General features: G+C 38.6%; 1 protein-coding gene across 1 annotated transcript in view; it reads right to left on the bottom strand.

Moving 5' to 3' along the window:
- Skor2 (SKI family transcriptional corepressor 2) overlaps positions 1–14,514 on the bottom strand; it is a 34,522-nt gene that overhangs the window by 12,354 nt on the left and 7,654 nt on the right. Inside the window, exons 4-5 of the mRNA XM_027949081.3 lie at positions 5,411–5,476; positions 4,932–5,030 (exon numbers count right to left, since the gene is read on the bottom strand). Coding sequence (XP_027804882.1) covers positions 4,932–5,030; positions 5,411–5,476 — 165 coding nt within the window. The remainder of the gene's footprint in view (positions 1–4,931; positions 5,031–5,410; positions 5,477–14,514) is intronic.

The following is a 14,514-nucleotide window of genomic DNA, read 5'->3' as shown; positions in this document are numbered from 1 at the left end:
TTATGCTTATTTCTTTAATGAGAATCCCTTAAAACTCATCAATTTTTGGGAAGTGATGATAAAAAAGGAGGTAGCAGAGAGAAACGCCACAGTGCAGTGGCACAGGCTGCGCACTGCAACCAGGAAAGCTTGAAAGCCAAAACTCTCCAAGAAGCAAGAGAAGTCTGCACTCCTGGGCTGGTGGTAAGAAGAAAGCTCATGTGGCATGTCTGCTGACCCAGGACACCCTACTCAGGGCGCACCAGGCTGTGAAGTTCTTTTTCCATACACCGTCTTCATTTTGCCATACCGTTTCCAAGCAACTACAGGGATGTTTGGTCTGTACGGTGTTTTGAACTCCCCCCCTACCTCCAGAGGGTGCTACAAGAAGACAGAGGAAGGAGGAGGGACACCCCTGAACATAAGTGAACCCTCAGTACTGGTCACAGGGGGAATATGTGGACAACCAGATTCAGGTAGCTGAGATGTTTTTTGTTTTTAATAGGATGTAACCAGCTTTCTGGGAGAGCAATGCTTTATGAGAATCTGAAATGATGACAGCCCCTGGAGCTGTGTCTTGGATAAGGAGGGCCTGACCAAGGGGACCATTCCCAACCTGAGAAACACAATGTGCAGAGGTGGGAAAGCGACGAGGTGGAGAGTGTCTGCCTGCTCACTGGAGCTTGGAGGGGAGAATTCAAAGAAGGCTGGAGAGACAGGATGGGTCAGCAGAAGAGGGTTTTCAGAGTAAATGAGGAGTTAATGTGCACAACGTGTCAAGAAGAGGGAACCATTATGGTTTCTTGAGTGGAAAACGTGGTGCCAAAGGTAGAGTGTGAGGAAGACCAGAATAACCAGAGACAAGGTGGAGAAAGGAGGTGAGGACACGGGCACCCTTCTACTACCACCAGTCATGGCCGCCAGGTTTGGAGCCAGGCTCTGAGGTCACACAGGTGGCTAAAGGGAAGAAAGCCAAATGAATTTGAAAACTACAGCCAAAGGATGAATGCTGCACTAAAGTAAGGCATCGCTGGAGGAGAAGAGAGGGAGAGGAGACAGATTGCTAAAGGAGAAGAAGATGTGGTGGTCAAAATGACTTTTTGACTTAATAACTACAAAAATGACCAGACCAGTCATCAGTGGGGACTTTGAAATGGTGGCATCTGGGGTCACCTTTAATCAGTTACTGCAGTCCAGTCCAACATCATGGTCACTGCAGAACATGTATGATCAGCCATTCCATTGTCATCTCAAAGTGACTTTGATAATGGTCACACACCTACTCCCCCCCTCCAATTCTAGAATCCATGTCTCCCATCTTTCTTAGGATGGTCTCCCGATCTCCTCTCATGCCCCACTCAATTTGTCAATTCTATTTAACTGTCCTGTATCAAAATAAGCTTCCCAGCCTCTCCCACCCTCTGTAAGTACAGACCAAGAAATCTCTAGGTGCTCTCTTTTCTGATATTAGCTGTTTTATGGTACAGTCCGTGCAGGAATGTAAGCAAAAAACTTTAAAACACATTCAGCAGTAACGACTTGCATTTCTTGGTAATTACTCTGCACCCAGCTCCATGGGAAAGGATTCATTCATTTAATCCCCTCGGCAAGCCCTGGAGGTAGGTACAGCATTGCCTTGCTGTTTGGGGAAGAGCTAAGGAAACTGGTCTCAGGTCACTAGCTAGCGAGTGGGGGAGGCTGGAGCCCTCCCTAGGAACCCCCTGCCTGGCTAGATCTTCTATTCTGTTCTTCCACCAGGGTCAGGCACCGCTACTCCTGGAAGGCTCCAGTTCAACAATAGAGCTCTGCTTGTTCCTACTCATCCTCCCAACCTCTGCTCCCCAACCAAGGATAGAGACTTGTTTCTTTCTCCTCCCTCTTCTCTTTTTTCTTTATCTCTTCTTTCTTCGCCTTTCTCCTTCCATCACCTCCTTCACTTCCTACTCTTCTCCTTCTCCTCCACCCTCTAATCTTTATCTGTACCTCCTCCGCCTTCACGGTTAATTCCTGTGGACCTCACCAATCCTCAGCACAACAAGAAGCCCTCAAAGTCCAATATTTGCTTCCAATTTTAGAAAGGCTTTCCTACAGCTCAGTGCTGATGCCCTTCTCTTCCTCCTCCTGCCACATGATCACCACCGTCATTGCAGTTGATGTCGACGGAGCACTCATCTTGTGCTAGCAGCATGTTCAGTACTTCACATCCATGGTCTCACTTAGTCCTCTCATCCTCTGAGACAGGAATGATCTGCCTCATTTTACAGTTTCCACGGTTGGGCAACTAGCAGGGAGCATGGACCCAGGTCAGGTAAAATTTTGAGCCCGGATTCCTGTTGTCACAGGCTACAGCTCTAGCCTGGGTTCCCAGGGCTCTAAATTACCTGGGTTTTCAATCATAACTGTGAATGTCTGTCCACCTCCTAGGAAGAAGGTTTCCAAAACTCTTATGAAGCTTCCTCTAGGCTTTCTTCCAATGCAGCTTTACAAAGTCCACAGTTTCCATCTGACAGAATTCAAATCCATCCACTAGCCTCACAGCCCCTCACATTTAGTTAACAGGCACATAATTCGCATTTGCTATTTCCATCCGTGTGAAATTGACTGCCTCTTTGTGGTGTGTCGAAACCACACATTACTCAAACTTGGGCACACACATGCCACTTCCTTGGTCAGTCAAGTATGTTACAGATAAAAAAAAAGTGGAAATTTTTGTTGTTGTTATTCAATCGAAGTGTTTTATACATGTGGCAATCACAGAGGATTTATTTAAATTCAGATCAAAATAATGAATGATAGATTTGAATTGAAACTGGCCAATCATAGCAATATTTTTTTAACAGAAATGTATTATACACAGTGTAAAATCGAGCAGTTACTAAGGAAAATGTATAAATTATTGTAAATTAGTCAATTCCTTAAGTGACTGTTAATTAGTTTTTTTTATTAATAGGATAAATTATGGCTACACTGGCTTCATGGGGGAGCTAAAAGGGCACGTTAGGGATTCAATGGGACTTGGACCCACTCCACTGATCTAAAAGCAGGGCTTTGCAAACTCTACAATTAGATAAATACCAACCACGGGGAAATAAATCATTTGCCGTCTGCTCCTTGCTACAAAGAACTGTAAGATACAATCTTTCTTAAGATATAGCTTTAGGGGGCTGGGGTAGAGTACTCATCTAGCATGCATGAAGCACTGGGTTCGATCCTTAGGACCACATAAAAATAAAATAAAGATATAGCTTTAGAAGGTAGAGAATTCTGAATCCTGTCTAAGCACCTGTTTTTTTTTTTTTAAGGCTTCAAAGATATTTTTGATATTTTTCTTTTCTTGAAGCTACAAATGTCATGATGTTCCTAAATATACTACCCAAAGTTATTGGCTGTTCTCCTGCCTTCGATTTTATTCTGAGGCCCAGAGGTATTCTCTGGATTTAAAACACTGAAGCCCTGGAGCCCCAAACCTGTCTTGGAGTTCCAAAGAGATCGTAAACTTGGCAGACCCTCCTGCTCCTGTGGTCAGAGCTCTCCTCCAACACTCAGCTACCTCCTCGTGTTGAGTTCCCACTAAGTATTATTGAAACTCAGTTTGACAGGTTGCCAGAACCTGGTGCTATTCACAAATGCTCCTGGCGTCCACTTTCATTTGTGCTGACTATGGCACCTGGGAAGCTTTGGTGAGCACAGACCTTCAAGTTCACACGATCAAAATGGTCAGTTACTACAAAATCTTACAGATGCTGGATGCTGGTCTGTGGCTCTGGCACAGAACTGCCAACTCGAATTTTGTGATGCCCAGATTAACAGCGAGGGTCCTGTTGGTATTCTAAAGAAGTGTCTCAGAAAAAGTTAATTTTAAATTTATATAATTTTAAAAAAGTGTACATATTGTTTGCTTTCCCACTTTCTCTGAAGAGGTGAATCTGACTAAATGAAACTCCAGAAAGCTTGAAAAACCCTACTTGGATGCATTTGTCCCATGTGACCCAGCTCAGGGCAGGTGAATTTTAGAACTTTGGATACGTTCTATAAAATCTTTCCAAAATTCCAAGACTCTGGGAGCAGAACGATAGTTTTTAGGCTACAATGTCTCCTGCCCCCACATTTGGAATGGAGTTTTAACATTCATTGCTGATTGAGAATGCAAAACGTCTAAAGTTATATCCGTTTTCATCTAGTTATATCAGTTTTAATTACAGTAGTCCCCTCTTAATTCAGATACCCAAGGTCAACCATGGTCCAAAAGTATTAAATGAAAAATTACAGAAATAAGCAATTCATAAATTTTAAATAACTTTCACTATACTATATGGTTGTTATTTTTCTATTTTATTATTGTTGTTGTTAATCCCTTTGTAAATTACACTTTATCATAGATATATATGTTTAGGAAGAATCAGTATATGTAGGTCCCAAAGGCAGTTTCATGCATTTAATGGGAATCTTCAAATGTATCCCCAAAGATAAGGAGGTACTACGTAACAAAAGATTCATGTGCATTAAATTGTTAAAGTTTAAATTTTCATATTTATATATATTGCAAGCACCAGGTATCCATCCAGAGATATTTAAGAATAAGAGTTCTTTTGCTTTTCCTATCTTAGATAATAATAAATACATATAATTATTTTGTTTAAAAACATACAATCTGAATATATGAATATATTTACATTTTAATTACATGTCTATATACTTATTTTTAAGTAGACACTATACATACACACACATACACATATCAATACATAAATACCAAAAGGTTTTTGTAAGGAATCTTATCTGTGAGCCAATTGAAAGCATAAATAAAAGACTATAATTTATGAATATTTAGACCATGGAAAGCCTTCTGGGGTTGAATTTAATCCCTTAATACTTAAAATCACATTCTTAAGACTAATAATAGAAATGTCAGCAAATATCACAAATTCAATGAAATAAAAGTGATTTCTTACTGAATACTGGGAAAGATGTATTTCCTTTTAACACTTGGAATTCTTGTTCCAGTCGTCTCCGTAAATCTATTTGTTCAAATAAAACCTTCTGAAGTTCTTCTAATAGGGAAAAAAAGAAGAGTCATTTTACTAATCTTTATAAATAACTCTCTAGAGAACTGTTATATATGGCAATTTATTATTATAAGACAAAATATTTTACCAGTTTAAAAAGTGTTGCATAGACATAGGATAGATTTTGTGCAGAAATCCATGAATATAAATCAATGTAATATATTATTTTAAAGTATTGTATTACAGTGTCATGTATTGATTGATATGTATGCATTAATCTCAATTATATCCACCCAATGGTCCATATATTATTCATATGTTGCTTGTCAAGCTTAAAATATGGTGTAGAACAAAAATATCCTCTTATTATCTCCATAGTCTTTTAAAGCTAAGAGAAGTTCTACAGGATGAAAACTTTTCTTTACCTTTCCCCATATTTTCTACATCCTTTTTGAGTGAATGAGGTGAACTGGTTTCTTGTGTATGTTCACCTTTTAAAAAAGGAGAAAAATATTATTAGTTTTGTGTAGGCTATTTTCTGAAAGTCTTTCTTTGCATTTTCTTTGAATATCTACAAAAGAGTTTATTTAATAATAACCTGAAATTAGAACTGCTCAGAACCAAGTGTGGTTTTCATTTGCTCAGGTACGATTCTCCTGAACCGTGGAGGGAGCTACAGAAAATGAGGGCGGAACTGCCTGGCCTGTGCTCAGCAGCTCCGGTGAAAGCAGAATCCTGAAGTTCACCCTTCTCCAGGTTCCCCACGACTTCCATCCTTTACAACACAAGTAATTGCTGGAATGGGCAAAAGAGCAGGCTGGGCAAGTTAGGATTTCCGGCAGAAATCTGATCAGAGCTGCTCTCCTCCCTGAAGTGAAGAGTGAAGTAGCCTGATTTCAACTAGGAGGCCCTCAAGACCACAGAGGGAAATGCCTCCTAGACTTCTCAGGTCCCTAAAATGTGGGGCAATGAAAAATAAGTGGGGGAAAGCCTTGAGTTGTTCTTTAGCATTGAGAAGCCTGAAGGGGTTTCTTGGCAATGGATGGCTTATTTTTAAAAAAATCAACTTAAAACAGAGATATGAAATTAGTTATCTGCTAGTTTTTAAATATTTACTTGCTTGTCCATAGTCTTTTAGCTACTCATTTTGGATCAATAAAAATTATATTGTGGGACCTTGGGGTGTAACTCCATGGTAGAGTACATGCCTAGCATGCCCAAGGCCCTGGGTTCAATCCCCAGCACCAAAACAAATAAACAAACAACAAACCCCAACTATGTTGTGGGTAAATGTTAGATTGTTATTCTTACGTATTTTTCTTGTGCTGGGTAGAGTAATAGAAAGCTAAACAATTTTTTAAAAGTCCTATCTACAGTAAATTGAGTCTACATAATCCAGAAAATCTAAATAAACCAAAGAAATTCAATCATTCAGCTAAGCAGATAATTGTATCTTCAAACTTCAAGCTGATTTCTGCAATATCCAAGTAATGTAATTGAGCTTTCTACCCTTGTCTAGAGAGGTATGGTAGAACACATAAAGGCACTCTGACACGGGGTATGATGGCCCATGGCTGTAATCCCAGTGGCTTGGAAGGCCAAGGCAGGAGGATTGCAAAATTAAGGTCACTCTGGGGAGCTTATTGAAACCCTGCCTCAAAATAAAAAATAAAAAGGATTGGGATGTAGCTCAATGGTAGAGCACCCCTGGTTTCAATCCCTGGTATGAGGGAGAGTGCCCTGAAAAGGTTTTATGGATTCCCTTCCCCAGCCCCAAGAGGCTAGATCCCTCCTCTGTGTCCTGGGAGCATCTTGCACAGGTTGTGGTCCTGTCTGCCTATTCTTCTCCCTCACCTAGTAGGCCATGTGCCACTTGGAGGAAGGGGCTCTGTCTTTTCTGCATGGCTGGTGCTTAACATAGTCCTGGAGACACAATAACCCTTCAATAAAGTATCTTCAGTTGTTATTGAAAAGAATCCAGGAGGTCATAAATTCTAAATTATGGCATAAGCAAGAATTCATTGTATCAATTCTCTCCTATTTATCATTTCCCTCAGCAAGAAACAAAATGATGGCACACACCTGTAATCCCAGCAGCTCGGGAGACTGAGACAGGAGGATTGTGAGTTCAAGCCTCAGCAATGGTGAGGCATTAAGCAACTCAGTGAGACCCTGTGTCTAAATAAAATACAAAATAGGGCTGGGAATGTGGCTCAGTGGTTGAGTGCCCCTGAGTTCAATCCCCAGTACGCACCTCCCTCAAAAAGAAACAAATTGTAATGGCCCCAGGCACTTGTAGGAATACAAGAAAATTTCATTGCCAAGGTAAATTTTTCTATGAAAAGAGAAATAGAATTTCTCCCCAAAAAGCAGCAACTTATACTTGGGTATCATGGACTAACAGGAAAATTTTCAACATGATACTATAAATGGGATTTCTGCACTCCACCTGGTGATTTTCAGGAGTGTGCATGCTAAGTATGCTCATGTGTTTGTAGATATCCATGCTTGTGTGTATTCGAGTATTTCAGAACACATTCATGGCTAGGGATGGAGCTTAATAATATCCTTAGCATTCCTAAGTTCTTTAATGGCAGGCATTTTCTCTACTAGCTAGTCCCTTCCACACAACCTCATTCCCACTCATCTTGGATGTGACCTCTATAGGCCTAGGTGCTAATGTTTACTCTTAACCTTGAAATCTTGGCTTTCTTCACATAATGAGAAAGTAACAAGGAAATACCTGTGAAATAGTTTAAATATAGACCTCGATATAATTCCTAATAATAATCTTATCTAAAAGAAGAACAATATGAAGGTTGAGACAAATCACTTATATGTAAAGGAAGGATAATGGTATTTTGAAATGAAAATAAATATAGATTATATGCAGTGTTGCCTGTTTAGTCTCAGTCAGCCAGTTGAGCATGTAGAAGTTTCACACTCGTATACAATATAAAATCTGAATGAGAGAAGAACCAGCCTACACATATCTTTGTACTTATCTACAAGATATAATGAGGCTATATTATTCTACAACTTTCTTGATCACTCAAAACATGATGTAGATGAGATTATTTGTTCCTGAAAAGGCAATTCTAGAAGCCATGTTCTCATCACATGAGGGATGGGATTCTTTTTGACTCCTTAGTATATTTTGTGTATTGTTTGTTTTATATTACACTTCATTTTGATAATTCAGTTTAAAAATTAAAATATGATTTGCAAAAATGCCTGTCTTTTCCACTTCACTATTAGTCAAGTTTTACATGGGTATGAAACCACTAAACAGATAGCTAATAAATGGAAACATGAACCACAGGAAAATCTGCTGGTGACATTAATAACAAGCTTTGCTTTTCATCAGCTTAGAGGAAGTTTTGTTGATATCAGTGTCTATTTCAGATATTTTACTGAAAGTTTTTGAGCTGAGAAGATTTAAATGTTTCCCTTACAAAGCATTTTTTAAATAGTTAGATGTTAGGTAAACAAGGAGCACAGAAGCCGCTTCGACTGCCTTGTGTGCATCTTTTACTGGACGGTTGCCTTTTGTATATTACTAATCCGTGAAAACCAGATTGTTAATGGTGGTTAAAAATGACCTCTGGGAGCCTGGATGTTTGTTCACTATTACTGCTAATGTTTACCATCTGGTTAAAAAAAAGGCAGTCTAATACTAGATTAAATAAATGTGATTTAATTGACAGTGAGCTTCCACTTTTTATAAATATTCCATCAGGTTAGATGCATTTTACTTGTACAAAATTAATGAATGGGTTTGGAAATATCCCAACATTAAAATGCTGGTTTCCTTCTCCCTCATAGTCTCCCTTTAAAAAAAAAAAAGTTGCAGTGTAGGGAAACATAGCAGTCTTGGTATATAGAGGTAAAGGAGAGGATGTTACACACAGAAGGAATTTGGTTTCAAACATGTTTTAAGTCAGACCATACAAAACAGTCGAGTGGCTTGAGGTTGGAACATAATGAATAATCAGGGCATAAATGCACCCTGGGAGCCAGGCACAATGGTGCACCCCTGTACCTCCACCTACTCCAGAGGCTGAGGCAGGAGGATCAAAAGTTCAAGAACAGTGTGGGAAACTTAGACCTCGTCTCAATATTCGAAACAATTTTTTTTTTAATATTTAGGAATAGCGCATCCCATGGACAGATGCGACTAAAACTTGCTTTTTTGGGGATCTGATCACAATAGCCCCCACCAGGGCACCTTCACAGGTCCAGCTTACTGTGCTCGGCATGGTTTCCATGCAGCCCCAGCAGGCAGAGGCAGCATCATGTATGTTAGAGAAACTTTACTGCTGCCATTGCAATGGAAGCAGGGGGCCTGGGGCTACAAGGTTCCTGCTTTCCTGTTCCTCTCCTGGGTCCTCCAGAACCAGGTGGTCCCGGGTTCTAAGTGAATGCTCCACACTACCCTTAGTTCAGCCCTCACTCAGCCATTGGAAGTGGAAATACAAGAGACATGGATGTGAGAATCCATTCCATGCTGCCATGCTGCAGCAGACATGAGCAGTAAATAGCAAACGAGGAAGGAACTGGAACCTACAAAGAAAAATCAGTCAATAAATTCATTATCATTACCTTTCAGGGCACAAGAGCAACTAACTGCTTTCTCTCACATATCATGCCACACCTCTGCTTAAGAACCTGCAATGACTCCCAGTGGTCTATATCAAAGAATCCACTCTAACTTTTTCCTTGAAGCCTCCATGTTCTCCCATAGCTTTGCCCCACCTGCTGAATGGAGGTGTCCACTGCCAACACAAAACCTTTATTGAAGTCAAGTCTATATTTCCCACTTCCACTGGACGGTTCCGTCTTACATTGTTTCTCTTACTTAAGGTACCTTTCCCTCTCCTCCGTGTCCATCTAAAATCAGAATGCCATCCAAGTCCCTGTCAGTCATAGACTCAGTGTTTGAATCTGTCCAATAATCTCATACGTTGAGATACTCATCTCCAATGGGATAGTTCAGCCTTTGGGAGGTGATTGGGAGGTTTTGAGAGCAGAAACCTGGAATGGTTTTAGTGTCCTTATAAAAGAGGACTCAGAGAGCTCCCTCCCCACTTTTCTGTCACGTGAGAACATAGCAAGAAAATAGCTATTTATGAATCAGAAAGAGAGCTGTCATCAAACACTGAATCTGCTGGTACCTTGATCCTGAACTTCTCAGACTCCAGAACTATGAGAAATAAACATTGCTTAAAACACCCAAATCTATGGTGTTTTTGTTATAACAGCCTGGCTTCAATGACACTTCTATGAGCCTTTCTCAACTTCCGCAAATGCCACTGACCTCCTTCCTGTGTTGTAGTTCAAAATGTTTATCATCTTTCCTCTGCCCCTTTGTATCCAATATTCTAGTGTTTCTCCTCTGTTCGTCTGATCTTCTCCACTAGAAATATGTTTTCTGAGAACAGGGAGATGCTGCCCTACAGGTAGTCCTATCATTCTTACCTTAGGGAAGGATACAAATGTATTCCACTAATACTTGGACTTAACTCATTCTGATTTATGAAAGAAATACCAACTAGTGTTATTATAAATCCTCATGTGTCATAAAGGGTTCTAAAACATGAAGGCAGTCCTACAAATGAAGAAGCACATTTTGATCCATTTATACATTCTGATGAAGTTAGGCTAACTCTATATTTTCAGATTACTGGGAAAGTTGGTGGTATTCCAGTAGGAAATTAGTTTTGTTCCATCTGATCTTTAGAAAACCAAACCATAGCACTGAATTACAATCAAAATATGGGAAAATATCAATGAACATACAAGTAAGTAAAAATAGCTTACACTTTTAGAACTCATTTAGTTATTTACTTTCATTTTATTTTTTGTGATACTGGAGATCGAACTCAGGGCTTCATGCATGCCATGCAAGGGCTCTACCACTGAGCTACATCCCCAGTCTAAGCTCATTTAATTACCACCAAATGAGTAAGTGAGATGACATGTTCTGTTTGTGGTCATGAGGAGAAGTTTTCTCAAGCCAATCTGTTTAAATATTGTAACCTGTATATACATGGGGTATACTATATGCATGGGAACAATATGAAATGCCATGCATTTGGGGTAAAGAGTAAGGAAGTGGCCATCCCTTCTAGAGAAATGCAATCTCTCTTGCCCCTCCTTTCATCCTCCACTTGGTTTCCTGCTCCTTGTCTTGGCTATCTCCTTTATAAATTCTCCCTTGAGCCTTCAACTGGTACTCAGAGATACTGCCAGCTGCCAGCAAGTTGTTTGTCACTGAAAGGGCCTCTGTGTCCCCCTAGTACTGCTGTTGACAATACTGATGAAAAATATTTGGAAAAAATATTTCCTTTTATAGAAAGAAAGCATGTCATATAATTGCCCACTCAAGGTAACTTTACTGGAGGAAATTATTTTAGTCTGGGGCTTTGTCCACACATGAGATACACATGTACTCTAATGTTTAGATGAAGAACCATCCTTTCAGTCAAGCAGCCAATGTTTTCATAGTTCATGGGCTTGTGTGCTACCACCTGTGTTCTGGTGCAGGGGAGCAGATACATCCTGTACTGAAAGCTGCAAATGGTCTCTGCATGCTGTTCCTATGCCCTCTTAGGCTGGACAAAGGTTCTGCCTTCTTGCTTCCCAGAAACCTCAGCACAGGGCCTGACCTCTGTTGAACAGCCTCCATTCATGCACATTTAATTCCCAAATTTTAATAATTGATCTTAGTTTTATAATCTGGATTTAATTGAGGTTTTTCTGTAATTTTTATTTTTTCTTTCTCTTACAATCTATTTTAGAGGTATAAACAAGATGAGGTCAAAATTAATCTACAGTTGGTATAGCTAGTGGGTTTAAGAATAACCCAAATTTAGTACAATATATGATTCAGAGAGTCTTTATTTTTTATTTTTATTTTTTTAACTATAAATAATTGTTTTTTTTCTTTTCTTTTTCTTTTTGCTTAGGTTCAGAGAATTTTTAAAGTGTGCTTTTCATCAAAACATTAAAAAATCAATTATATAGAAGGCAAGGTTAAATAATTTTCTCCTCTATCAACGGGACATAGACTTCTGCTAATTTCTTGGTGCTAAGTTTCTACATTAAACTACTTCCCCTGTGATGTTTGGCACTGTGATGTGAGGTCACAGAGCAGAAGAAAAAAGAAAATCAATATCACTGAAGAGGGTATTCTATAGAATGAACTAAATATTAACTCCATTAGTGGGGGTTGGGGAAAAGCAAGTACAAGATTAAGTAATGCTGGTAGGATTACAATTAAACCCAAGAGTAATGAAAACTTTATAACTTATGATCAAAACTTATTGTGAGTTGTATAAATATTGCTTCTTGAATCAGTACATTAAACATCTTTGATCAGTGAATCTTGAGTCCATGCAAGATTTTTCTTGAGTTTTAGAATTGGTGTTGTGAGTTAATGCTACTTAATATTTTTTTTCTAGAAAGTTTTTTTATTGTCCTTCTCTATCTCCTTGAGTTTTATATACATTTAAAAAAATCATTAGTAAGAAAATATTGTTGTCAATAAAAAGAAACTGATATGTGAAACATATGGATTATTTAATTTTGAATACATATATTGAAAGACCTCAAAATACATTAGAAAAAAGTAAAAGTTTGTACTAAATTAGAGGTTAGAGGTTTCATCAAAATTTACAGGCAGATAAATTGAGACACAAACTTACTTGAATTTACCTAATAAGTGAGAGAATTACAACCTAGATCTACTATTCTGTGCTTTTAAGAATTTCTCTTCTTCCTTTGCATTTTTTTTTAAAAATCATAAGCCCGTTCTAAAATAGAATGGAATAATAAATCAGAGTGCTTCATCCGCTATATATTCATGAGAAGTGTAACTGCTTCTTACTATTCTCAGAAATCCATCCACAGCATATTAAGTACACTAGAGAATCATGCCAGTGGAAATCAAATTGATTTTAAAACTTCTATACATATAACAAGATGCAAGCCACGCTCAGGGTCCGATGGTGCTGGCATTTCTACAATGAAAAGGATTGGAAAGTGGGGATGACTCCACTTCCCTGATTTCCTTGACCTGCAATAGCTTTGAGCTGTCTTACCAGCTTACCCTAGTGCATTCAATTTCAAATCACTTAACTTCACTGAAGTTATTCAAAACGAATATGCAAAACCCTAACTCTGGGATTGCAAGCGAAATGCTGTCATTTATATTTTTGAGTAGGTAATATTTTGACCAAACTACGATCCCTCAATCTATTGGGTTTGGTTTTAAGCATGGTCCACTTTTAAAGGGATCTATAGATAAAAGTTCTACTGGCTTTTTGGGAAATTTGGGCTAATTAAGAACTTCAATGTTTGGCCCTTCTAATTATACAGAAGTACAAACATAGATTCTGTGTAAAGTTAATAGCCATTAACAAAGATGTTTTAAAAAATCATTTAAAAATATAATCTCTTCAAAAAATTGCTGCAATGTAACTTACCAATAAGGCTGAAAGGTTGAAGAAAGGCTAAACTGAATTAAATGTTGAACCAAAAAAATCTACTGGAACTAAGTATTTGCATTAGGGGTCAGTTAATGCAAGTAACTATGACTTGAAGATATTTCTATGTCCTTAGTTGTTTAGGAAAAAGTCATTGGAATTTCGTGATGAACTACATTTATGACTACCACGGGAGAGAAAAAAATTCATATAAAAATTAAAAATTGCATTCTGACTTATCAGGCAGTTGGAAGAGACAGTTCACTCTTTAATGTTATAGTTGCATATGAAAAGAAATTAAATATTGTTATTTTTTCAATACTAATGACTGGATTAGACATTGATGAAAGCAATACAGTGTTACTAATATAAACTTGGCTGGATGCAATTTTGTGTAGATTCTTATAGTATTTCTACTGCAGCATAGCTAGTCTGTCTCCTCCTCTTGATTGGCAGTAACTCAAGGTCAGAGTGGTGTTGATTTCTACTTGAATCTCTAGGGCCTAGCAAAGTACCGAGCACACAGTATGCATTCGAATCTAATTGCGGAGTCAGTGAGTAAATAAGTAAACACTATCCTGTATGTGTAGATGTTAACCTTTGTCGCATGAGAGAAATATTTCCACTAAGCAGCAGTGAGCGCCGGATAAGGCATTTGGTTACTCTTGCTCCAAGGCTGCTTATCACAAATGATCATAATCTCTTGGATTCATCTGAATTTTTGACACTTTGCCAAATAAATGGATTCTTGGAATCTGACCATGAGTAAATATATTAATATCAAAACAGGCCAATTGGGTGCCTACTCTGAGATTTTCTCAAATGTATATTTCAATACAAGCAAATTTCTCCTATAAGCAAGGACAGCTGAATAAACTTCAAATTAAGTCCCATGACAACTCAAACCCTTAAACACTTTTAGGGGTTTAAAACTACATACAGGGCCTGTGCAGTGGCGCACAACTGTAGTGCAAGCCACATCTCCTCCTCCGGAGACTGAGGAGGGCAGATGGCTTAAGCCCAGGAATTCAAGACCAGCCTAG

The sequence above is a fragment of the Marmota flaviventris genome, chromosome 16, assembly GCF_047511675.1.
Source record: "Marmota flaviventris isolate mMarFla1 chromosome 16, mMarFla1.hap1, whole genome shotgun sequence".
Lineage (NCBI taxonomy): Eukaryota > Metazoa > Chordata > Mammalia > Rodentia > Sciuridae > Marmota > Marmota flaviventris.
This window is presented reverse-complemented; position numbering and strand designations above follow the sequence as displayed.